The following is a 27,445-nucleotide window of genomic DNA, read 5'->3' on the forward strand; positions in this document are numbered from 1 at the left end:
CAATAAAGTTAAAGAAACAGTAATTGATAGCCGAGTATATTAACATCTCTTATGACGGGACTCAACACATTTTAGTTAGTGTTTCTGGTATGAATGTGCCAATGCAAGACTCGTACCAAAAGATCTGAAACTTTTTCAAGAGATGTTTGTCAACATAGCTTCGGATCCTACATTACTCAAACGTGGCCTTATGAATTTGATTTTAAGACTATCCAATAATCTATGGAATGATACACCAAAAATAAGCCGAAATCGAAAAAGTATTTTGAAAAATGGATTAACAGTTGAAATGTCTATGGCGATTCAAAAAAGTATACCGTATTTAGTTACGATCTCGATCGGTTTTCAGTTTCTGACACCAAGGCAATTAAGGTAGAATCATACATAAATATGAAACAGTCTTAGCAAAGCTTAGGAGATAGGCTAGTTTATTCTGGCTGGCTAGACAAGCTAGTAGACAAGTTTTGATCTTTTGCGATATCAGATGGTGTCCTGTTACCTTCCTTTGAGATGCCTGCATTTGACCTGAATTTCGACAGACTCTGTGGCCTCACAATCGATATCTCTTTCAGTTTACCATATACCAAATACCATGAGGACCACAGATACTCACAGCGTAGTCTTGCCAATGCGTGACAAGTGCAAATACGAAGCTCTATAGTTTCCCTTTGGCCTTGCTGTAGACGTTTCCTGCCGTCTTCTCGATCTTTCAGCCCCATTCGGCGGCCGTGTGTCACCACCAGACAGCTTCGGAGATAAATATTCGTGTAGTTATATCTCGAGATAGCGTTATAATATTCTATGTAATACACTTTATAGATATTACGAGTATTACTCTCTTTAGAGCCGCAGTTAACGTCTTACTAATACTAAACCAAACAAGAGTTCAGTGGATGATCGGGTGAGAGTAAATTCTCTGTTGACATTTCAAAGAGAACTCACCGACTTTTGTATGTGGTGTCTTTACTCATAACTTCTAGACAATTTTCTACATGTTCTTGACGTCCGCTATATAAATACACGCGAAAGTTGGTGTTAATGAATAGTTTTTTTAAATAATTAGAACGAAGAATGACGTCTTCAATAGTTCGCTTGAATATCATTATTCCTTTATTACTTCTTTTCAATCCCGGTACGGAAGCAGGACTCATAAACATTTTTGCGGGTACCATTAATATCGCAGCTGGAGTGGTTTCTACTTTCATACCAACGAGTATCTTTTCGTACACCGCGAATAAGTTAATCGGCTTTTCATTAACGACTGTCGCCGGAGTTGTGGATAAAATCTGTAAGTGTTTTGCTTCGCAAATTATGCAGAGGTTAACAACCGTTGCCCTTTTATATCAGGTACAATAGGGCTCAGAATCAAAAAGCATATACTGTGGAGCGGAGTGGACTTGACGCAGATAAAATTTCAACTACGCACGGCCTGTTCGAAATACACGTACTCTTTAAGGGATGCGTGGAAACTGCTGAATAATTCCGACTTCCATCCGAGTCGGAAAGTGGTTATTATGGTCAGCGGTTGGACACAAACAGTAAATCACTCGGACACCATCGACAAAATGGCTACAGTCTTTAACTGTCGTGGCGATGTCAATTTTCTGGCGCTTGATATGGATCAATACCTAAACACCTTCTACACTTGGGCTGTACAGAATACGGACAGTATTGCCTTAGGTCTAGCGCAGGGCCTCACAATGTTGAAGGAAGTGATACCAATTGAGAATATACAACTAATCGGTCATAGTCTGGGTGCGCATATTGTCGGTCAAGCCGGTCGTTTTTTCACGGAGAAGACGGGCGAAAAGTTGCCATACATTACCGGTTTGGATCCGGCGAAGACATGTCTGTCTGCAGAACAACGAATTGGAAGAGATGATGCACACAAGGTGGAAATACTTCATACGAATCCTGGTGTGTTGGGCATCGCAGAGCCCTTGGGCCACATTGACTTATATGCGTCATACCTACGTCCACACGCCAATGGCTGTTGGAATTCTGTTTGTTCGCATACGCGTGCTGTGGACTATTACGTGGAGTTTCTGTATCCGGGCAATAAAAGCGGTTTTCTTGCCAAGCGTTGCGCTTCGTGGGAGCATTTACGTGCGGAGCAATGCACAGGCAAAAATTATGCCATGGGCAATATAGATTACTGGGCTGAGGGGGAGATATATGCATTGGATTTGAATCCGCAATCGCCATTTGGCAGGGACAGTCTGTCGAAATATGGCTCGCGGGAGTGGGATTGTGGTCTGTGTCAGAGGTAGAGTCACACAAAGTAAATTATAATTGAATTTTAATTATATAAATTCAAATTAAAAATAATATATGAAGTATATTTGTTGTCTTTTTCAAGAAATTATATAAATTCCACACCTGTGGTTATAATAAGTAAGTTATGTAAAAAGCAATTGTTTAGAAGCTATTAATATGTTAATAGCGGTAACTATAAACCTTTTGTATTAGAACAACTGAAAGTATTACAAAAAATTGCAATAATTTTCTTTTCTGAACAATGCATTTTAGTTTTTTTTATTATCAATTGGCGCAATGCTTTAGAATTGGGTTCACTGACGCCCAGTGCATATAGAATATATAACAGTTGGAAAAAATTACCGAAGAACAATGGTAATATTAATTAAAAGAAAAATAATAATAATAATGAAAAAATGTTAACATCGGCTGCACCGAAGCTATAATACCTTTCAGTGGAGCATTTCTTGCAGCTCAGCGCCAATAGTCGTGAAGTATGGAAAGAAGGAAAAACTTTCCATGAAATCGGTCAGACAAAGAGGCAAATGCACTTCTTCATTCGAAGAGTGATTGGAACTTATAAATCGATGGGTTCCATCGCCCCAAAACCTCATTCAAGAAACTGCAGAAAAATCCAAAATCCAAAGGCTAACACTTCAGATGTTGTGAAGGAGATTAATAGAAGGTACCAGAAAACCACTTGCAGTGCTATCGTGTGCAAAATTTTCAAAAAAGTTGGTTATTGAAGCCGAGTTACACGGAAGAAACAGCTCTAGACCCACCCCGTCTGGATTGACTGACATAAACAACTGCTGTAAACACACTGGTTGACAGGTTGCGCTAACTTTAAGCATCATAATTAAGGACAGTTGTACCAACCGAGGATAAAAAATGTACCTGCCTTCCGAATAAGCGGGAGATGAGAGGGAAATGAAGAATTCCCGAAACTCAAGTCACAACTAACACATGTGTTTCTGTGTAGCACTGTGTTATGCTAGACTTTGAAACTAGACTAGTGAAGCCTTGTAACGCAAGCAGGCGACCATTCAGTGTCTACACCTTTTGCACTCTACAGTCTACCTTTCGCCTTAAAAACTCTTTTAGTTTTACTTGCATCACCACTTTTTACAATAAAATGTATGTTTTTCTTGTTGCTTAACCCACGCCACGAGGGGTAATGAAGAAAAGAAAATTGTTAACTTTTGTGCCGCGCATATTTTGCGCGTGTTTTTATCGCACCCTCGTCTACCGGTTAACTACTGGATTCGCGCATTTTCACCTTGACCCAACATAAGGCCGACAATACGAAGCATACTACTGCTTACCTTTCAACTACAAAGTAGTGTGTTTGTCACTGCTGAGGACTAACTACCGTTGTAACCTCTTATTAATAGAGTGTCGGAAGTTTGGAGTAAGTTAAAGGTGATTGTGAGGTTGTGAAATGGAGTTTACGAGTAACTTAAATCAATAAATCTCCTTTTAGGGATATGAAGGTAGAATCATTATGACTTTAAGTGGAATAATTTGTAAGTAAAATTTGTGTTAGAAAAAAATATAGTTCCTGGCCTTAATCAAAAACCACCCTGCGAGAGGACGATCCTCGTGGCGTAGGACTTATTAAAAACCTTTGACCCAGTCAAGCACACAAACGCTACTTGAAGACGTCGAGAAATCTACGCTTCCTCCAGGACTGAGGAGGTGAACTATGGAATACTCGATCGATCGTCAATCATCCGTACTATTTCGAAGTAAAACTTCAAACTGAGAAGAATTTAAAAAAGGGTTCCGCAGCGTGGTGTCCTTCACTTGTGGGCTTGTGCTCCTTTACGCCTCAAACGACCGAGAACAGAACCGCAACAAAATCCTCAAGGTGCTAGCCGGTGGCACATGGAAAAAGACAAACAAATGATGTTGCCAACATACAAGGCAATCGGCCGGCCGGTCTTTAACTACACTGTCCCAACATGGTCCCCTGGATGCAGTGAAATGCAGGCGGGGAAGCTGCAAACTTGTCAGAACATTGACTACGATAGGATGCCTCTTGATGTCTTCCATCGAACACATGCATGGTGAGGCTGGTATCTTCTTCTTCTTCTTCTTTACTGGCGTAGACACCGCTTACGCGATTATAGCCGAGTCAACAACAGCGCGCCAGTCGTTTCTTCTCTTCGCTACGTGGCGCCAATTGGATATTCCAAGCGAAGCCAGGTCCTTCTCCACTTGGTCCTTCCAACGGAGTGGAGGTCTTCCTCTTCCTCTGCTTCCCCCGGCGGGTACAGCGTCGAATACTTTCAGAGCTGGAGTGTTTTCGTCCATTCGGACAACATGACCTAGCCAACGTAGCCGCTGTCTTTTAATTCGCTGAACTATGTCAATGTCGCCGTATATCTCGTACAGCTCATCGTTCCATCGAATGCGATATTCGCCGTGGCCAACGCGCAAAGGACCATAAATCTTTCGCAGAACTTTTCTCTCGAAAACTCGCAACGTCGACTCATCTGTTGTTGACATCGTCCAGGCCTCTGCACCATATAGCAGGACGGGAATTATGAGTGACTTATAGAGTTTGGTTTTTGTCTGTCGAGAGAGGACTTTGCTTCTCAATTGCCTACTCAGTCCGAAGTAGCACCTGTTGGCAAGAGTTATCCTGCGTTGGATTTCAAAGCTGACATTGTTGGTGGTGTTTACGCTGGTTCCAAGATAGACGAAATTATCTACAACTTCAAAGTTATGACTGTCAACAGTGACGTGAGTGCCAAGTCGCGAGTGCGACGACTGTTTGTTTGATGACAGGAGATATTTCGTCTTGCCCTCGTTCACTGCCAGACCCATTTGCGTTGCTTCCTTGTTCAGGGAGAAAGCAGAACTAACGGCGCGGGTGTTGAGACCGATGATATCAATATCATCGGCATACGCCAGCAGCTGTACACTCTATAAAAGATTGTACCTGCTCGATTAAGTTCTGCAGCTCGAACTGGTGAGGCTGGTATGCTCCCAGTAAAGGAACATAACGAACTCCTCTCCAAGCAATTTATTTTCGGAGAAAATCATTCCTGTAGTCACCTGCTTGGAGCGGCACCGTCTCTTAGGAGGACATAACGCAATACTTCATTCAGACTTCGGACTTCGGACTCGAAACCTCAGGCATGCACTGACTGCCACTCACAGTGGATCCATTAACACCTTCACCGACTCCCTCTCTCACCACCCATTGCAGACGAAGAGCTCGAGAAACGAGAAACGAGCCTTGCGCAGCTCTGTTCTGCATAATGTAGAATGTTAAACTCCTAATTATCCGGAATAGACCCAGCAATCTCGTTACAACAACAATAACAAGGAGTTGTTGATTCGCAGCAGTGTTTAGAGATGTTCAAGCGTAATATTTCGTCGATATATGAGAGCGGATGAAACATGACTCCACCATTTTACACCGGAGTCCAATCGACAGTCATCCGAGTGGAGCGCACACAAAGAACCCGTTCCGAAGCGTGGAAAAACCCAATAGTCGGCTGCCAAGGTCGTCTATATTTAGGAATGACCATTGGAATAATTATTATTGGTTACCTTGAAAAAAGAAGGAACGTCAACAGCGATTATTACATAGCATCGTTGGACCGTTTAAAGACGAAATCGCTGAAAAACCAGACGCATTTAAAGAAAGGAAAGGTCTGTTTCACCAAAAGAGTGTACTGAGTCACAAGTCAGTGAAAATATTACTAAAAATCCATGAATTGGGCTTCGAATTGCTTCCATATCCACGGTATTCTCCAGATCTGGCCACCTCAGCGACAATTTCTTCTTCTCAGATCTTAAAAGAATGCTCGCGGGGAAGAAACTTTCGTCGAGTGAAGAGATGATCGCGGAAATTAACAACTTTTTCGGGTATTTTAATAACTAACCTAATGAATAAATGTCAGATAATAGAAATCAATTGGATCTGTAAACAAATTGACGATTTTTAGATTTCAATGTCAAAGAAATCACCTAGTGTTTCTAAGTCAGACTGCTTTGGAGAACGAACATGAGGGTTTCGACTAGATTTTTCCAACATACTAATTTTAAAAATAAATATTTCTTCCAATTAAGCACCATTTTTGTTAGTTTAAGTCAACTAAACTTTTTAAGCGCAACGAAATATTGTCAACACTTTAAGCTCATCGCATACCGAATCTATGTTTATCGAGAAAATGCAACACTTTGTGCACAGGAAGATGACACTGGAAGCCACTAGAAAGATAAACAAAGTAAAACAAGAGCGAAGGAAAGAAACGAAGCTACCAGAAAACGTGTCAACCAGCAAAGCAGCTTAAATTTAATGCTCATTTTGAATGCCGTGTAGATGCACTAATACATGCACACGCCACCGGCGCCACTGGCTCGAGCGTCTGGAGGTTTCCGCCTGTTGATAGGGGATTTAGTTAAGTCGACTTGTCTATGTTTGTAGTAAGAGTACAACAAAATACTGTTTCCACGGGATCCAGTATTGGTTTACTTGCATCCGGATAGTGTTTAAGTATGCACTCACACACACACACACTAACACGCAAATGCATGCGAGTGCACTCCACTATTGATACGTGAGTATAAAGTTTGCCAAAGTGTCAACATGGAAGTGATAAACATGTTCCGAATCCACGGCGTGTATGAAGCGCTGTGAGGTGACACTTTGTTTTGGAAGAAGAGGAAGAAGAAATGAAAGTAAAGTGGTAAAATATTGTGTTTAGTGCCGATGGTGTGCTAGGATTACCAAGTAGTGTTTATGTAAAATACGTTCAGAGTATAACTTATTCAACAATTTTCCTTAATATAAACTTTACATAGTCCAGAAATGGATTAAGGAACTTTTTCTGGAACTGTCATCCATATTTATTTTTAACCGTCCGAACCTTAGATTTCAGTAGTAATCCTATCGATTATAGATCTAAATACTTAGCATGTTATATTCCTACCTAGATGGCATATAAAAAATAGACCGTAACTTGTAGTTATTCTCCAAGCAATTTCTATAATCTAAGGATTCGTATTATTCTGATGATACTGGATGTGAGATGCCACTGATATAAAAATTTAGGGAGAAAGGATACTAGCAATACGGACCACCGACATACTTTTACATTACCAGATCGATTTCAGCACAAATCTTATCGATTGAAGATCTAATTATTTCGAAGTGCCCCATACTATTCCCCAGATAATATATGAGAAGGAGACGGTAGACATAAAAACCTCTTCAAGCAATTCTTATCTGAAAGATCAACTAGTAATTTCTCGAAACGGAGTCATTTTGTTACCAATATTTGAAAAAGAAAGTAGAAGCTAGGGTTAGCGGATGATGCTAATTGTGAGATCAGATGATGAGTCATTGAACATTGGGAAGAAAACGGTTAAAAATGCGGACCAATTACGAACTTGGACACTAGCTCAGTTATGTCAATTTGGGATTTTCGAAGCAGCGAGCGTGGATATGGCTTGTCCGGTAGTCAAAACTTATAATCAGACGATTTAGTTCGTTCTAAAATATACTGTGGTTTAGGTGAAGTGGAGTGATGAAGAGATAAAATTTGGACAACAGCTTCGAAGAATCTCTTATATACGACCAGTCCTTATTAAATTCGTGACAATTTCATTACACTAAACTTTGGCAAACATATTTTCGCTTCAGAAGACGTCTAAGCGATATTTGCCAGGATCAGATTCAATCGGTTTCTGTCTTCCTTTTTATACTTTAAACAGCAGATATCACGATTGTCACGATGTAACACCCAAAGAAACGTCAAAGGCATTATAAAGTACATAACGTGTGATCCAGGTAGAGGTACTTTTTCAATTGCCTTTGCTTGACAGATCACCAGTGAGACGTGTCAAGCTGTCATTTCGCTTTTGCTCAGTATTGTTTGGCATTTCATTATTTAAAGACTTACGTCTGAACAACGCTAAAAATCGATCAACTTTATTACGAAAAATTACGTTCTGTAAAGAATGTGTTTCGCACGTTTCGCTTATCTTATAGTCAACATAATCGGCGTACTGACCGTACTATTCGCAATACCATCACCCATTCTGAGGCTCAGCATTCATTATTGGATAATATTTGACAGAACAGACCACGTCCAGTACGCAGTTAAGAAAATATATCATCCGTACCTGAGAGTGTACACAAAGACCTTGGATAGTCGATTCCACGCCGTTTGCAGCAACTCCAACTGACCGAAGGCCTTGGCGCATTTTTTGTCGAGTTCTTAAATTGAAAGTGTTCAAAATACTGCTTGTGGAATAACTGAAGCCGTTCGACCTTCCCAAGCAATATGTCTATGCTCCATAAGCTCCTGAAAAGTTCCAAGAATGCCCGACGTTTTCGAATCAAATTTTGTTCAGCGACGAGACTCATTCAAGTCGCATTTGAGGCAAAAAGCAACCTCGCGGATTTTCAAGAGCTGCCATTTCATCCAGAAAAAACAATGGCTTGGTATGGTTTGCGGACTGGTGAAATCATTGGTCTATGTTTATTCAAAAACGATGCCGGTGAGAATATAACCGTCAACGGTTCAATCTCGTGATTTCGGCGACATCTGGCTTCAACAAGATGGCGGCAATTCCCTTACATCGTATCAATCAATAAATTTATTGAGAGAACACTTCGGTGAGCAATTAATTTCACGTTTTGGGCTGATGGATTGTCCACCAAGATCGTGTTCTATCACAGCGTTAGAATTTTTTCTGTAGGAATATGTAATGTACGAAGTCTATGCGGACAATCCCTCCTCGACTCATGCCTTGGAGCAAAACATCATGAGAGTCATTCGCCAGTTACCAGTCAAAATGCTGTAAGGAGTCATCGAGAATTGAACTCAATGGATGGAAGATCTGAGACATAGCCACAGCTAAAAAATTTGAAAGAGATAATCTTTAAAAACTAAATACCAAAGAATGTTTTTTGAATGATAATAAACATTTCCCATTAAATTTAAAGTTTCTGTGTTTTTTCTTTAGAAAATTAGGGAACCTCGAAATGGATCTTCCTTTAAATTAAAGGTTAACATAATGAACCAAGTCGAGCAATGTCGGTCTGTCCGCCATCTGTATATATAACACAGTTTTTGAGATATAAATCTGGAAAACCTGATCCTTTATTTAGATCTTAAGGTGCTTTGATTTCTGTTAGTTCATATTTGTCTACCATATTCCAGCAGTTAAAGAACTTAGTCACTGATTATTATGAGGACTTGATAATCTCATCCCGTTTAGCCGATGTTAGGAAAGGGTTTAATCAATAAATGACTGACTGATTCACTCAAAATAAAAATACTTTCAAACCGTGATCACAATTAATATTTCTTGAAAAGTGATGGAGTCGCTTGTTACCAGTACACACCGGAAATCACAACACTGCCTCCACAGAGCCCATTTTGTCAGCCGTGACTCAGCTTTTTAGCACATTTATTTTTCTGTTCTGAGAATGACTTTCACCAACTAAAATGCCCAAAAATAAATAATCGCAAATAACAAGCAATTAACAGTGATTTCCTATATCCAAGCTTACATAACAACAACCCACCTCCAATATGGTCACATGACTTAACTTCTTTAATTTCCGAAATTAAATTTTCTGCCACGCTAAAAATTGCGTCACACAAATATAAATGTGATTTAAATTATTGCATGCCACATAACAAATGTGTGAAGTGAGTTGTGGGCGCCCAAAAGCATGCAACACTTAATTGTATAAAACGAAGCTCAAGGGAGGGGCCAACCATGTCAAGCAGCCATGTGGGGCAATATAAATAAATGTTAGCAAAATATATGTACACATATTTATATATGCATGTGTGTGTTGTATAACACTTGTGTAGAAGTGAGTGTGTGTGTAAATGTGCCACAACTAATTAAATTTTGTAAAGATCGCGTGCGGCAACCACAGCAATTTACCAAGTTGGCTGGTCGTCCTTGTGCCTCACATCATCATTTGCCGCGCTCGTGCTTGACTTATCGCCTTCTGCCCGTGTAGGCGTGTGTTGGCGTGTGTGCTTGTAATTGTGTTGGGCCACATAATTTTCAGGCGCTTTTTATGCTCGAAACGTGATGGCATTTAGTACGAAAATAGCGCAGGCAAATTAATTTTATGACCTCAGCTGTAGAAAAGTCTTCATTTTCGCCTCGTAGTCCTATTGTGACACGTGCTTTCGTGTGGCGTTAAGGCAGCGCTGTCTGCTCCTATTTTTGTTACTTTTTTTATGGGCAGCTGCTGCCGCCTTTCTTTCGAATTGGCTTGTGTTGACATTTCCTGTTTGCATTCGACAGCTCGTTCGTGTGATTTTCTGTTTATTTGTTTTTATTTTCATTTTATTTTTGGCCTCAAAAGTATGCGATTTATATGAAGTGGCCGGATTGATGACACCATTGGTGTGAAAAATACATAAAGTTGAGTTCATGAGCATTTGGTTTATATTTCCGCCTGACTTTTATCGACTTTGTTTTATTTCATGATTATTGACCCTATTCTTGACACTCTAGATGAAGCTTAAGATACCATCTGTATAGCGGCTGCAGGAGAAAACTTGTATGAACAGGGATTCCTAACCAAATTTAGATGACTAAGTCCGTTATCTGAACTTAAATCTGAATATTTTAAGTATCAACAGGTCAAAAAGACCTCCTGTCTATAGTAAATGTAGTAAGCATAGCGATCCTTCAACGTTTCGGTAACATTTTAGTAGCACGAATTGTATTTCGGCGATCACCTTTTCCATCTATTTTGAGAACAAGAAATAGTTGCTGGGTGTTAGATCTGAATAATACGATGATGCGGAAGCAATTCGAGGCCCAACTCATAGTTTTACCATGGGTTTTACTAATTTGTGACACGGTGCGTTGACTTGGTGAAACAGCACTTTCCTTTTCCTCAACTGCGGCCGTTTTTCAGCGATTTCGTCCTTCAAACGTACAGACAACTGTTGCGTTCTTCCTACCTTTGAAGCAGGTTCATTGTGTTCAGTCCACTCGGATTACCGTTGATTGGACTTCAGAGTGAAATGATGGAGCCATGTTTCATCCATCGCCATATATCGACGCAAAAACTCGGGTTTATTACATTTGAACGTCTCCAAACACTGTTTTGAATCATCAACTTGTTGTTGTGTTTTGGTCAAAAGTGATATAATAGAGGAAGTAGCTTGTTGATACCGCTAGTGAGTTCATGAGCTCCTGTTCTATCTTTGAGCTCACTGTCAGCGAGCTCAAGAATTGTATAGTAGCTCTGCTATCGGAGTGGATGAATACCTTCCTAAAAGAAGCCGCACTTAAAGTACGTAAAGTACATCTACTGCTATCTCCTGCTTGAAAGACACTACAGTCTGGCAGACTAAAGCAAGAGTTGATGGAGAGCATCCTACAGAGGACTCAGCTCAAAACTTCTCCATGAGCTTTCAGTCATCCTTGAAAAAGCTTACAGCACCTCTTTTTCAGGGTTTGATCTCGGAATAACAGTTTTTGATCGGGGTAAGTCCGGGTCGATTCTGGTAACGAAGAATTGTCTGTTGTGTGAACTGAACTCCTACCAATCGAATATATAATCTGGTATACAAAACATATGTCCTCCATGCAATAGTCTCAGAATGATACCAGTCAGCTTTTGGGTGTCCCGCCAAACAGGTTTACTTAATACCCAGTTGCTTATGGTCCAACCATGTCGGAATAGCAGGTTTCTTGGACCTATCGTTAAGTGACTTTGATGTGACTGTGCTTTTCTCCAAATAGAATCTAGGTATTTCCAAAAGCAAATACCTGCAGGAAAGAATAAGTTGTCGAAAGGAAAATTGATCGAAGTACAGTGCTTTATCTGATTTATTTCTTTTGAACTAAAAATAAATGTAAGTGTATCCTACCTGACGCCTTTACCGCAATATCGAAAGAAAGAGTATTTGTTGAAGCGGTGTACGACGAAATATTTGCTCTCCTCAAAGTCAACGTACTTCAGTTATGTTTTTCTAACCTTTTTTGAATCTTTCCTAAACGATCTCTAAGATAAAAGAATGAAACTAGTTGTTTATTATCTCATTTCTCTTTTTTAGTAAAACATCTGCTTTGCCTTCAGATAAGTGAGCATTCACTCGGATAGCAGAGCGGCGATACCAGCCTTGAACTCATTTACAATGCGTGGCGTCGAGGGCTTTTATTATAAGACTTGTATGGGCGCCGGGCCACAGCGGAATCGTAGGTAATTGCAAGGCTGATGAGCTAGTAAGGGAAAGGCACCCTAGAACCGCTATCGGTAAAATGGGAACGGGTAGGTGCTCCTGCATCCTCTTGTTCTCTACTACTGGATGGCTGGGCCTCGCGGCTGCTCGGTCAGCGATGGTCCAGCATTGGTACCTGCGCGGACTCAAAAGCCTTTTGGCCCAAGATACATAGCAGAAGATTTAGTGATCTCTTTGCCCTCTCATTAGTGATGGGGCTCTTGACGGGCCACTGCCCTATTGGCATACATGCTGTAAGACTGGGAACCTTACCGGACACCGCATGCAAAAGCTGCTTGGAAGAAGATGCGGTAAAAACTAGCCAGCACTTCCTTCTTGACTGCCCTGCTTTTGGGAGATTAAGACTTAGGCACTTGGGGGCACATAGCTTCAGACTACCCGCCGACCTGGCGGGCATAGAAATTAAGCGCCTGTGTAAATTTGTATTGGATACTAAACGGTTTGCCGATATCTAAGTCCGAACACAGGAGTTCGATTTTCATTGGCTTCTCAAAGAACTACTTCTGTCAGTCCATGTGCGATCTCTGATCAGCCATCTAACCTAACCTAACCTAACCTATCTGCTTTGCCTAGTCTTAATTTCCAAGTCCGAATCTTGGTTACCATTAGTGGGAGGATCAGCCCAATGATCTAACCTAATTTAAACAGCCATAAGCTCCATTCATATTATGACAGTTTCAGAGGGTAGCTAAAGATTATTAAGGTAACTGTTATCAATTATTAAACTTTCAAGCCCCTCTTTTTATTAATTTCCAACAGATATTTATTGCATACTCCTGTTCTGAAATGAATTTGCGCATATATCTATGTATTTATTTTTTCCTTACTCCGTCTTTTTCCATATTCTTTCAATTTTTTCTTATTTTTCTTTTCGTTTTTTGCTTTTTTGAAATACTTAAAATAAAGTGCCTCAACACGTGTAACAACTGTTGTGTGATCGCGCCATTTTTTCTTACCACATTGCATGTGGCATTTATCATTGTTGTAAGCAGTAATGTTGCAACGCGATTGTGCAACATGACGCACGCTGACAAGTGACAAGCTGACGCTGAAAATGAACGATGTAGTGGCAGTCAGTCAGCGACAAAGCGCGCAATTTACATACATTTACTTACACACACACGCACACATACACCTACAGGCATAATGCATGCCCATGAATATTCTAAAATAGATTGCCACGCGTCTGTTGCCACATTTAAAATGTAAACACAACTGTGCGGCATTTAATCATGAGGAAAATGGTGCTTATTATCAAGTATGCTTGTGTGTTTTAAATATAAAGAATATGAAAAAATTGGTTCTCCGACTAGATATACCAAAGAAGGAAGACCTCAAAAAGATTATAGCTAAAATATTGATGGATAGCATTGAAAATTACTTGAGAGAATTTCTTCCTACAGAGGGTCTTAATTACACACTAAAAGTCTGAAAATATTGCCTTGCAGGTAGCTTGGTATTGACTCTGGCAATAATTATTTGAGAAACCATGAACCAATTGTGCTTAAAAATAACTTCTCGAGGTCTATTAATACTTGAAACACACCTCTTTCCCTGATCTGTCAGTCGACAAAAAAAATTATATATAGCTAGAATGGTTCTTATGCCAATACTTAAAGGAAATATTTCCATTCCATTTTCTCTCCACTTTAGTTTTTGGTGCCTTCCTTAACCTCAAATTATTCCAACAATCAGATACACTTTGCAGTGAACTCGCTCTCATTCACTACCACCAACTTTCTCTCTCACCGTTTACCATTCTTCAACAACCGGTAGTGATAACAATTTAAGCTACATCCGCAACAAAAGTTCATCCTTCGCATTTTACTGTTTTCTAACGAGCGTTTAAGTGGAAGCAAGCTCCAAACAAGAAAACTCAGGAAAGCAGCAAATTCTCTCACTACGTGCGTTTCATTTTCGTTGTTGCGGTGGCGCTTTCCGTTTTATTCACTGATGCGGATATCTTGTTTGACAACTTGAGTATTTCGTTGTTTATGCGCTACAAATTTCAACCTGAATGGCTGAATGTCTATAAGTATGCCTTAGTTTTCAATAAGATTGCATTAATAATTTTTTTTGGAGTTATGTGATTATATTTGTGATCACATAGTTCTCCAAAACAGAGACTTTTAGCTGAAACTTTCTGAACTTAATACTACCAGGGATACCCCGTGGACGAATAATCAAACATTTTTAAGCCTTTAGGATCGATATTATAAAAGAGGAGCATGAGGTCTCTACCTAATACCACTGTATAGTGAACGCGACTTTGTTTTAATAGATAGCCTGCATTTGCCCAGATTTCGTCGTTGGAACTGTCGACCAAAGCACTATTGGTACACTTTTCTATGCTGGACGATCAAACTGTTGTGCTTGGTTATCGCATGGATCTTCTTTTCTCAGTTGCCTTACCAATTTAGCTTGAGTTGATTAACAAGTTCGAGTATATTTAATCCCATGCCCGCAGTGACACCGAGTCTGGCTTCGATGGCCTAAAACCATGAGTCAGTTCGCGTTAAGCATTGTATTATACACCACTTGAATATATATTGGCCGAATATTGAGGTTAAACTCCAAAGACTTTCTTGATGTAGTTTCCAAGGCAACCGTAAGATGACTTTTGCACTTGGCCGCATAGCACATTAAAACTAAGCTTGGCGAGTAGAAATATTCATTCGTTGATTCAGGTGACCCAAAGGCAAGGGGGATAAAATGCCTTCGAACCGCTCGAACTAATGAAAATATTGCTGTCGTTCAGGCAAGTACTGAATACCGCGATTTGTCGATTCCAAGATGTTCTCAAGCTTTGGGACTGTCTCAAACCGAACCTGGCGGATTTTGAGAAAGGATTTGAACTTGCATTCGCATTAAATTGTTCTCACTCAAGAACTTAAAGCATTGGATCACCGTAAACGTCGTGAATTAGCTGATTTTTTCTTAGAACAAGAAAAATATTAAAAAAATCATCTTCTTCGAGTCATCAGCCTCATACTTTCATCTGAGTGGTGGTTATCTACGAACAACCATTAGATTCACCTACATTGACAGTTTGGTGCGGCTTTTGGACTGACGGAATCATCGATCCGTAATTCTTTCCAAATAAAGCTGGTGACATCGTTACTGTCACAGGTGGGCGGTAAAGATCGCTGATAATCAAGTTTTTGTGGTCGCCATTGCAATAAGTTGATCTTGACAATATCTGGTTCAACAAGACGTGACTAGGTGTAACACAGCATATGCAACAAATGAATTATTGCGAGAAAAGTTTGAAGATTCGATTATTTCAAGAAATTGTGATATTGAATGGCCTCGAAGAAGTTCTACTCGTAATTTAAAATCATTAGAATACTCCTTATGACGTTATTTGAAGTCATTGGTGTTTAGCAACAGACTAGAGTCTCTCCAAGCTTTAGAAGCCAATACTGAACATGGTATTCATGGCATAAGGCTCGATTTGGTCGAAAAAGAACTCGAAAATTGGGTTAATCGAATTCGTTGAAGTCGTGGAGGTCATTTGAATGAGTTTATATTTAGAACTTAGTTGTATCGATTCACACTGAATAAACTACATTTGAATTTCCTTCCAATTAGGATTTTTTTTGGGGAAAGAATCATATCAATCTTATTGGAAAACCACATATTTAAGGATCAACAAGTTGAATTTGAAAGTTTAGATATGAATATAAATTGTTATAGATCCATATAGTATTAGATCAAAATATTAACCAAACTGATTTCAGTTCATCCAGTGGAGATGTTAATATTCTAAGGCCCTATTGAAAACATAAAAAAAAGGTTTTACAAATCTAGGACCTTTCCGTATCGATTTAGTTTTTGCCAGCAGTTTATATGGATCAGTCCGGATCAAATGTGATCATATGTTTTTTTTTTGTCGCAGACATAAAGAAAAGGTTTCGGCAATCTAAGATCTTTCTTTAGGTCAAATATGATCATAAGTTCTTTTTTTTTGAGTTTTCGTTATAAAGAGTAGACCAAGTTTTCAGTCAATATGTTAAGGGTAATGGACGGTATTGCTATTCTTTCTTGGCTTTCGGCCCAACGCAAAATTTGGAGATCTGGGTGCCTATTCATTTGACATCACACCCAGGAATTTTTGTTGAAAAAACTGAATGGTCTTGTTCATTGTGTGACGTGGTTTATTGTGTTCTAAAGCTAGTGTTTATTGAGACCATCTCTGATGCACAATAATTTTTATGCCCCTTCTTCTCTGTGTTTCTGCCCACAACGGCTTGAGCCGCCAATGAAGAATGGAAAAATAATTGACCTGTCGACTGAAATTTCTATTGAACGCCCAAAACGGCAAAACAAGCCTGTTGAGAATTAATCGATGTTGAAAGCAAATCGGCAATAACGGACCATTATTGGCCAAAATCACACATACAAAAACACACCGGCTTACATGTCTATGGCTCACCTGACGGAGCAAGCGTTTAAAAGGCAATATATGTTTTTGCATGGGCACATCCATTAGTCAGCGAGTATGTGTGTGTAGATATGCAACTGAGCCAGCTCTTCTTCTTACTTTCAGCGTTGTGTGGATAAACTCACGGGTGTATAAGAACAAGCGGGCGGGGTGAGTAAACGAGGGAGGCAGAAAATTCACAAATTCAATTGGTCATATGAATATATACATATGTATGTATGTATGTAGAAACGAGTATAACAATGTTAGCTGCTCAGCCAAGTAATCAACACAGCACTTAATCAACTTGGAAGCTTGTGGAAGATGCTTGTGTGTTCATGTGGTTCAACTTTCATATAATTATGGTTTGGTTGTATGTGTATGTGCTTTTATCTGCTTGCATGTACATATATGTATGCATGTATGTGTTGGCTGCAGCTGTAAATGGGTTGCTCATGTTAAATGTATAAAATCACTTTAAAACTTTTGAATGGCATCACTCTGTTGTAAATATTCATGACTAAATAGTCCAGACTGGTGATATAATATTTGACACAACAATGTTTCAGACTCACCAACACACTCACATACACATATACAGTAACATTTAGCTTTAGTTGGAGAATCAAAGACACTATATATAATATGTAAGTGAAAGAGCAGATTCTGCCTGTTGGTTACTGATGTGGGCATTTATGCCATGGAATTTACAAGTGTGGCCACCCTGCTTGAAAATATTTTAACTGAAAAGTCTGTCATTGAATTTTTTATGTGTATTTTGGAATTTAATTTTAAAATAGGTGGCAATCCTTTCGAAACCTTATCGATATGGAGATTTCTAAACTAATTTTTGGATTGAAATGTGACAACCTAACATAATAAGATTTTTGAGTATATACGGATATATAATACTGAACTAAATAATTAAAAAAAAAATTTTCAGTGGCAACATCTCTTAAGAATTTTTTTAAATAAATAAAATTTCAATATCTATTTCAATAATCTCTCCGGCAAAAGTTTTCTGACACGCTTTAAAGTTAAAAAAAAAATCGACAAAGTGGCAACCCTTCTGAAAAAGGGTTTAACTGAAATAACCTTTATTTCGATAATTAATATGAATTTTATTATTTATTATAATCTTAATAAGCCATCAGACAGAATATAGGATTTAGCTGATACCTCGATTTTTAATATGAGAATTAAAAAAAAAACTTATTTGTAAAGTGGCAACGCCTTTTAAGATATTTTTCAAATAAATAAATTTTTGATGTCCATCTCAATAGGTTATTAGGATATTTTTTTAACACACTTTAAAGTAATAAAAAATTTGGATAAGGTGGCAACCCTTCTCGAAAAAGTTTAGACTGAAAAAATCTTTATTTCGATAATCAACATGATTTTTTATCATCTCAATAAGCTATTTGACTGAAATTTCTTTTACACAACTTAAATTATTAAAAAAATTCTAAAAAGTGGCAACTCTTCTCAAAATGGTTTAGACTAAAAAATATGAATTTTTGAGTTAAAATTTAAAATAAGAAGGCAAGATTCCAAAAAAAAATTCATTTTAAATATGGCCACACCTCAAAAATTTTTTTTGTGAATAAATTAATTTTCAATACTCAACTCAATAAACTATCAGCCAGAAATTTATTTCATACAATTTAAATTTTTAAAAAGTATCAAAAAAGTGGTAACACTTCTTAAAACATATTAATTCAAAAAATTCTAATACATTTTTAAAATTTAAATTGAAATCAAGTGGCAAGCTTTCTCAGTCTTAATACACATTAATGTTTTTTAATAAATCATTGAATTGAAAAGTGGCAACCCCGCTGAAAAATATTTTTAATAAATAAATTTACAAATTAATTGTATCGCTTTTCAATAATCTGTTCGACAGAAATTTTCTTACATAATAAATTTTACGAAAGTGTCGAAAAGGTGTATAAACTAAAATTTAAAACAATGTGGCAATCCTTCTTAAACATGTTATTAGCTAAAACCTGTAATTCAATGTTTAAATTTGAAGTGGCAACCCCTCTCAACAAGATTTTTGAATTTCCAATTTATCTGGCTTTTATAATTTTAAACTAATGGCAACTCTTCTCAATGGAAATTTTCCTTGAAAAATTTACATTATTAAAAAGTTGCTGAAAGGTGGAAATCATTATCAAAAAATTTTTTAGGAATATATTATTTCTTCGTTATTTTTATTTTATTTACAAATTGGAATGAATAAAACTTTACTTAAAGAAAATCACACTAGAATTCCTAGTTTGATTACTAAATAAATTATTCAATAGGTGGCAACACTGCAATTTTTTCGTCAACTTTAAACTGTCATTTCTTAAGTTTTGCTCATATGGAAGGGTTTGTGCTATTTTTTCTGACTTAAAAATTTCGAATAGGTGGCAGCTTCCTGCATCACCTTTCTAAATTTTTTTGCGATTGCCAAATTGTTTCTTTTATAGAATTAATTAATACGAAAAGGCACACTAAAATTCCTAGTTTGAATACTAATTAATATTGCTATCAGGTGGCAACACTGGAATTTTTTCGTCAACTTTAAACCGTACTGTCTTTATTTTTACTCGTATTACCAAATTGTAGTGTTTGTGTTATTTTTTCTGACTTTAATTTTTGGACAGGTGGCAACTTTCTATACATTTTTTAAACTCCGCCTGCATAGTCCGTCAAAAAATCAAAAAAGTTATGCGAATTAATTTCTTATTCACAGTCACCATACACAATTTCGTTGCAATCAATTAAATTATACTGAACAAAAAACTTTATTTCAATTATAATAAAAAAATATTGCAAAATTTACTTTGACTACACTTCTTTTCTCCATTAATTCAATTACAACAACTTCAATCACCTCGCTTCACTTTTCAACAGCTTTAATAGCGCTTAAATATGCTTGCCACATAATGTGGCAATGCTTTATGTAAATGCACCATCACTGCCAAGTGAAATCAATAATAACGGCATGAATAAGTATTCACTTATCCACTTCCATACGCACATACCTCCTTACATTTGTTGTTGTATGTGAGTAACGCGCCAGCAGCGCTCCATTAACCAGTCAGGAGCAATTAGCGAATGCATTGCATACGCACAGGCGCAGAAGAATTAATGCAATTACAGGAAAAAAAATTAATGGAAGAAATAATTTTTTCTGGCACATTAATGAAGATTTACACACACGCTCACATAATAAATTTTTTCTCATAAGTGTGGGTTCGGCGTGCTTCATTTACATGCCACAAAATTAATACAATTTTATGTATGTGTGCATACATATGCATATGCATTTATTCACACTCCCTTCTTTGTCTATCGGTACTCTGTTGCATCAGAATTATTCGCTTCCAACAAACATACCCATGAGTTTCGTGTCGTAAGCCAACGGAAAATTTGGCCGAAAAATTTCAAATGCAAATATTTGCAAACAAGCTTATAATTTGCTGTGTGTGTGTGTGTGTGTGGGTGCATGTATGCTTTACATATTTATAGCCGTGCATTAGGTAATAACTCTGCTCTGGGTATTTGGCTGTTAGCATTTGTTACACAAGTGTAATACGCCATTTTGGCATGCATTCTTTTAGGCGCCCAGCCTAGTTGCATAAAATTATAAATTTCAGCTTTAGATATTATCCGTTGCAAGCCGAATTTGTTTACATTACAGGAGAATTTTCAAAATTTTCTATAGGAGTGGAATAAGGTGGTGCAATATACAATAGATGGATGGGTAGACAGCCCAAAAGTATGTCTAAATTGTGGTATCTGACTGCAGTACAATGCCTAAAGTGCAAACATTAAGTTTTGATTTTAATTTTGAAGTGAAAGCTAGACTTTAAAGTTAATTAACTAATTCTTTAGCAGACATATCAAAAATTTTTGCTAATGAACTGATATTCTTTGAATGAATTCGAATTTAGTTAAACCCTTTTCTTCTCTGAGCTTTCGAAGTTTCCTTGAAATTATCAGGGTGATGTATATAATATCATAAATTTGTATAAGCAACGTTACAGTGGAACTCACTTTTCATCTCTCGCTCTCGTCCTAAGAAGTCTCAAAGCGTTATACTTAACTGCCAAAGCTCATAAGATTTAAATCTTATCACCTCTGGGGATATCTCTCATACATATCGGGGGGGATATCTCTCGGAGTGCTGCAAGATGACACTTGACCTGGGCGATCAATTTGTTCAACCCTTTCAAGTCCCCGGCACCGGATGGCAACATACTAGCGGAGCTGCAACAGGCTGCTAAGGTGTCATGCAGCTAGTTCGCACGTATGTATGTGAACTGCATTAGACTGGGTTATATCTCGTGGCCTCTAAACCCATTATCCTCTCCTCCTTCTTACTAAAAACTTTGGAAAGACTGATGGACTGGTATATAAGGAGGCACATTCCCCGAGTATATCTATCAGGAGCGCAACATGGTTATTGTAAGGGCACATCAGTGAATACTGCTCTGCTTACTATTGTATCATGGCTTGAGGAAGCCATTACGGTTAAGAATTTCGCTATTGGGACCCTCCTTGAGATTGAGGGAACTTTCGATAACGTCCTGTCGGAAACAGTCGTTATTGCTCTGGATGTTCTTGGAATATAATCAAACCTCAAACACCTTAATGATAAAATGGTTTCATTTACTAGAAGACATAAGAACCGGCGGGTACAGTGAAATATCTAAGATCCATCTTGTATAGAAAGGATTTTCAGGAAAGCAGAATATAGAAGAGGGAGTAAAAAAGAGATCGATTACTTATACTGCTCTCTGATATTTTATCGAAAGTGGTCCTCTAGCTCTACGACATCATAGTCAAGCCCAAGAAGTTCTATGGAGTCTTTATGTGGTGGATGGCTCTAGAAAAAGACTACACTTGCAAAGAAACTCGAGAGCGTTCAGCGTTCGGTGCTCATCAGCATGTGTGGTGCGCTAAGATCCACTCCAACCACGGCACTTATCGCCATCTTGCGCATAATGCCCATAGACAAAAGATGTTATCAGACTCAGAGAATCAGGGTTCCTAAATGACTCATGTATGAATCTTCACGCACTTTGACCTCATTCCGTATCACTTGGAACATGGAATCGCCAAACCGAACTTTGGTAGCTCCTTCTCTGCCCATATACCGATCAGAAAGTTGTGGGTGGGAAAAAGTTGTTGGAGAAGAGGAGCAGTGAGCTTCTTAACGGATGGGTCAAAACGTGGGGGGAAGGTTAGTAGAGGGGTTTACTGTTAGAAGGGTCGTCCAAGCCGAGATTGCAGTTGCAATACATCTGCTGCTCCGAAATGCAGACTCCTTCAGAGAAGTGATCATTCACTCAGATTGCAGTCGAGTGTCCTTGTGATAAAACTGGTATGGGTGTCGGGCTAAAGCGGAATCACAGAATCGCACCCTAGAACCGCTATCGGTAGAATGGGAGCGTGTCGGTGCTCCTGTATCCTCCTGTGCTCGTCAACTATATAGCTGGGCCATCATCAGTTTACTTTTATGTTGAGACGAAATTATGCTAAATGCATTTAGTAAGTCCATCTTAGTTTCTGTAAGAAGTGATCCAGAAATGAAACTAACTGGTCTAACATGGAACAATAGATTAACTGAAACTTAGTTAGGAGTATATAGAATTAAGTCAGTCCTATCCAAATCTTATTCTCTGTTATCATATTTCTTCTTTTACTACCCTCATTCTTCATTCACAATTATCAGGAAAAATCTTGTATGAAGAAACCAGAAAAAACTCATTCATGGTTTAATAGATCCATCCACTTTAATCTCTGTAAATTGACGGATTTGCGCCATTAAAGTTTTATTGCCGGCGGAAGATGATGCAAAAAGGAAATGTGCGAATAATGATAAACAATAAAAATAATGATAAGAAAATAAGCGAGTACAAATTTGGGAAATAAAGCGGTGGTAGCGTTAAAAGCGAATAAAAGGAAAGCACGCTGAAAATTGAAAGACATAAAATTCAATGGCAACAAGTGGAAAGGAAACAAAAAAAAAGCAGCGAAAGTGTGAGTATGTGATAAAGAAATGTGTGCGAAAAGTTGGGGGATAAGCAAGAACAACAATAACAAAAAAAAATCACTCCCCAACTACCACAACCGTAATTATGTCTACTAAATGAGCAAGCAGGCACCTGGCTAAACGACGACAAAAAATAAATTATGCACGAAGGCGTATGTTACAGTTATAAAAGGCATAACAATATGCTTATGTTTGTAATTTGCTTGGCGCCGAAGACAATAACCAACACGTAAACAAGTGAAGAAAGAATTATAATAAACGGCGCATAAAAGCGGAGCAAGGGCACAAAGCGCCTATTGTTGACTAGGTTGGGAAGGCTGGGGAGGTGTGTGAAGCGCGGCGCTTCGGCACACACATAATGTTGATGATGCCAAAGATTTTGGTGAAAATGATGATGTGCTCATTATGAGGCTGAAAGCATTGTTGCTTCGTCGAGGCGGCGCTTGGAAAATATAATTGCTGTTGTTGCTGTTATAGTTATATAATGTTACAGTGCTTAGGTTAATATTGTGTCAATGAGTTGGTAAGTCACACAACTCTTTTAATTATATATTAAGCAAAATATTTGTAAAAGTTTGGAGAACAATTTGATAATGACTTCTTGATTACGATGTTGAAAGCGCTTTGGATAAAAGAAAAAGGAGCAAAGATTCAACCTAGAGATAGTTAAGGGTCGGAAAAATCTTTATATATCAACCTTGTCTGAGGTTATTATCTAGAGACTAACTAAAAAGTATCTCAGTAGACTAAACTTTAGTTAGGAACTCTCCATCACCTCCACTCTATGTGGATTCTGACTTTGAGTTCATAAACCATGCGCTAAAGAGAATGTGCAATCTGTCTCCATCATGATTAGAGTTTTAAGTGTGCCTGACGATAAAGTAATCTCAAGAGACGAGAAAGCAGACTGCAAAAGAGTCGTAGTTCGGCTGTTTTTTCTGCTTTACTATGAAACAAGTAGGTTTCATGTGAGCTTGGGGGTAAAGATCAGGGACCGATCACCGATGCGTATCCCTAGAACTACGAAATGGGATGTCTTTAACGCAATTATAGAGTAAATTATAAGCAGAGTGAGACAGATAGATAGTGCGTTTACCGTAGCTGAAGCTTTAGAGCAGGTTGGCTGCAACAAACCAGTTGATAATGGACACCTATCACTGCGCTTGTCCAATAATGGTGGCCACCAGGAAACAAACTCGTTCATGGTGGTCTAGCAAACTCTCAGTACTCAGTTCGCAGGCTTTTTAATAAAGTCAAGCGTACGGGCAACCGAGAGGAATATAAGCAACACCGAACAATCTAAAACAAGGTAATTAGGTCCGCGAAGACAAACAGTTTCAGGAAACTCTGTGAAAATGTCTCCTCTATCCCTGAGGCAGCCAGCTTGTACAAGGCTCCGTCTAGAGACACAACGGACACAATGTTATCCATTAAAAGATAGGATGGGACATGTACGACTAGCGTAGAAAACAGGACGTCTGACACACCCGCATGCGCACTTCGTTTCGTTGTTTCGAGTTGACCTAATACCACCAATGGTTGGATAGGCCAGATCGCTTAGATTCGATGACTGTAAGGAATATGTTCACTGCAGACTCAATCAACTTGGCATTGATCTTCTCCTCGGTTCTTCTCTTTTGCAAAAAAGTATGCAAGATCTCTTGACACATCTTGTAGGGCTGATAAGAGACAGGCTTGCAATTACGTATATCCCAGAACCATGGAGAATAGCGAAGGAAATCTACATCCACAAGGTAGGTAGGAAGGATTACCCGCTGGCCAAGTCATTTAGGCCAAGTCATTCAGGCCAATTAGTCTCACATCTAAGGCTTTGAAAATCGCACCCCTATACGTCAGTCAGCACGGTACGAAGTAATCCCGCTTTTCTGTATCAACTCATGGCTGAACTGTAGAATTCTCTGGTATTGGCGAGGTTATGATAAACGTCATTCTTGACATCGAAAGGTTTTTGATACTGCATCCCACGCAAGAGCGATCAAAGCACTGGAAAAAAACGTGACGGCTCCAGTATTCAGAGTTCTATCCCCCTTCTATGGAGTCTAGTAGTAGATGAGCTCCCTGAGTTGCTCACTAGCGATGGAATTCGATGCCAGGGGTACATAGTTCAAAGGACTTAATGCAATACGGTAGGGTTGAATATCAACCCCTCACAACGTGAAGAACTCTTCAGAGCTTGAGGCCTCTAACACTCGATGACAGGGAGTTGGAGGTGTCTAAAGAGGTCAAATTCGTTGGACTCACATTATACTCAACTTTACGGTAGGGTAGGCATTTGGATTTAACACTGTCCATAGCCATCAGAGCACTTATGATGTGCAGACGCCTAGCCGGCAGATTCTGGGGCTGCAAGCCAGATACTACAAGATGGCTGTATACAATGATCGTAGGGCTTATTGTCACTTTTGATTCTGGATTGCCCTGCAATTTGCAGAAGCAGGCTCAAGGTCAAGCAACCTCCTGGAACTGTTCAGGATGCTGGATTTTTATGACCATAAGGGATATGAGAGATGGCACAATAGACCATAAGTCGCACTGCAAAACCTCAATTTTACTATCTATCTATCTATATATCTTGGCGATCAGAAGTCAAAAGTAATTATTTGAGCTGAGATCTTCAATAAACTTTTTTGCTTCCGAAAGGTTTTAATTACCCTAGTTGTAAGAAGAATTAAATGTAAAGGCCCACGTGCCACATGCCCTTCAGGCAAATTAGCCGGAATAGAAATATATAATCTTAAAAGATTTGTGGTTACTCAAAGTGCTTCGACTCTTGTGGAAAGAAAGTACTTGACTATAGCTGCACAACTGTAATGTTCTTTCCGGGTATCATCGTCTAATTGTGCATAATTGTTGCCTCAAATGAGATATTCCAATGGACCGAATAGTAAATGTTTATCCCTGGTCACATTACGTTCAAAAATTCAGTGGACAATCAGTCAAGGTCTAATACTCCGAATACAGAGGCATAAAGATACATTTTATATAAAGCTTTGGACTTATCTTGCTATTGAATTTCAAAACTTACAAGCTACGGTAATTAGTAGAATTACGGCTGCCTTCCCATTTTATCAGTTTCAATTCACATGCCAAAAACAATCTTTTTAAAAGTAATAGTAGCTTTCTTAAAAGCTGTAAGAATTTTACAAAAGCTCTAAGGACTTACTAAAATTCAAGCCACATACTAAAGAAATTTTTTTTTCCGAAAGCTCAAAAACTTGCTTAGAATCTCTAAGGACTTTAAAAAAGCTCTCAGGACTTATTAAAATTCAAGCCACATGCTAAAGATAATTTTTCTGCAAACTCAAAGCTTTCCTAAAAGCTCTAAGAACTTTTCAAAAGCTCTTAGGACTTTCCAAAAGCTCTAAGGATTTAACAGAAATTTCAAAAAGCTATAAAGTTAATCTATTTTACCACCGAATCAACAACAGAAATGTGAAACTCACTAAATTTTACTCTAAAACTTGCGTACTTAGGTACAGAGTGCGACAACTTTGACAGCTTTCAAACGTATGTATGAACTGGGTGTAACAAAAACAATATGTGTTCAGCAAAATATGTTTCCCCCGCCATTGGTTTGGGTTACAACGCATTGCATGGCCACTGCAAGTGATTTTACCCAAAGCAAGCTCCCCCCAATGCTCTGCCAACAAAAAGAAATAAGCCAGTAATCGAACGGCATGCGTTTTTAAGGCAACGATAACTTCTTTTTGCATTTTTGGCCAAAAAGAAGGCTTTCACGTTTCTTTTTTGTTCCTTTTCTCTTTGAAAGAAACAAAAACTATTAAAAACTTGATATTTTTGTTTAGAAAAACTTTGTATAATTTGCATATTTGGCCTAAATTTGAAATAAAAATTGCCGAAATTTTTTAAAACCAAAATACTCGGACCAGGCGCACAGAAGCGCATAGGAGCGCAACGCTCTGCATTCTCGCATTGGCCAAATCAAATAGCCAAGAGTGCCGGCTCTTGCTATTACTGCTGCGGCAGTACTTGCTTTGTTGTTGTTGCCGTTGTCATAGGATTTTGCGAAAAACTAGCAAACGACTAGGCCATCATTCACAGCTCGACGTGCCCCTCCAACCCCACTACGGCTTGAGCACCACAGACGCCCAATTGTTGCAACGAGTGCCTTGTTACTTTCATTGCTGCAGTTGCTGTTGTTGCTACTGTTGTTGTATTCAGCATCCCTGTAACAACCGCAACAATGCACATACACTTGTTACATATACACACACTGACACACGTTCGCATGAAGTCACACACTCCATTGGCGCACATTGGCAACACTCCGGGCGCAACCTGGCGATGGAGGGGGGAGTGAGGAGTGTGGCAAGTTTCTGACAGAGAAGAAAATGGAAAATTTTCAACTTAAACTTTTTGTACAGCAATTGCAGAAAATAAGAATACAAACAGAGTATACACATAGACATACATAAATGGAGA

The 27,445-nt window shown here is 38.6% G+C and overlaps 1 protein-coding gene across 1 annotated transcript; it reads left to right on the plus strand.

Annotated features, from left to right (window-relative positions):
- Nucleotides 1-1,043: 1,043 nt before the first annotated feature.
- LOC105223677 (vitellogenin-1) lies at nucleotides 1,044-2,487 on the plus strand. The gene is made up of 2 exons (XM_011201454.4): nucleotides 1,044-1,288; nucleotides 1,348-2,487. The coding sequence occupies exons 1-2, from the start codon at nucleotides 1,072-1,074 to the stop codon at nucleotides 2,268-2,270; spliced, it is 1,140 nt and encodes a 379-aa protein (XP_011199756.2). The 5' UTR covers nucleotides 1,044-1,071; the 3' UTR covers nucleotides 2,271-2,487.
- Nucleotides 2,488-27,445: the final 24,958 nt, after the last annotated feature.

This window comes from Bactrocera dorsalis, chromosome 4 (assembly GCF_023373825.1).
Source record: "Bactrocera dorsalis isolate Fly_Bdor chromosome 4, ASM2337382v1, whole genome shotgun sequence".
Taxonomy (NCBI): Eukaryota; Metazoa; Arthropoda; class Insecta; order Diptera; family Tephritidae; genus Bactrocera; species Bactrocera dorsalis.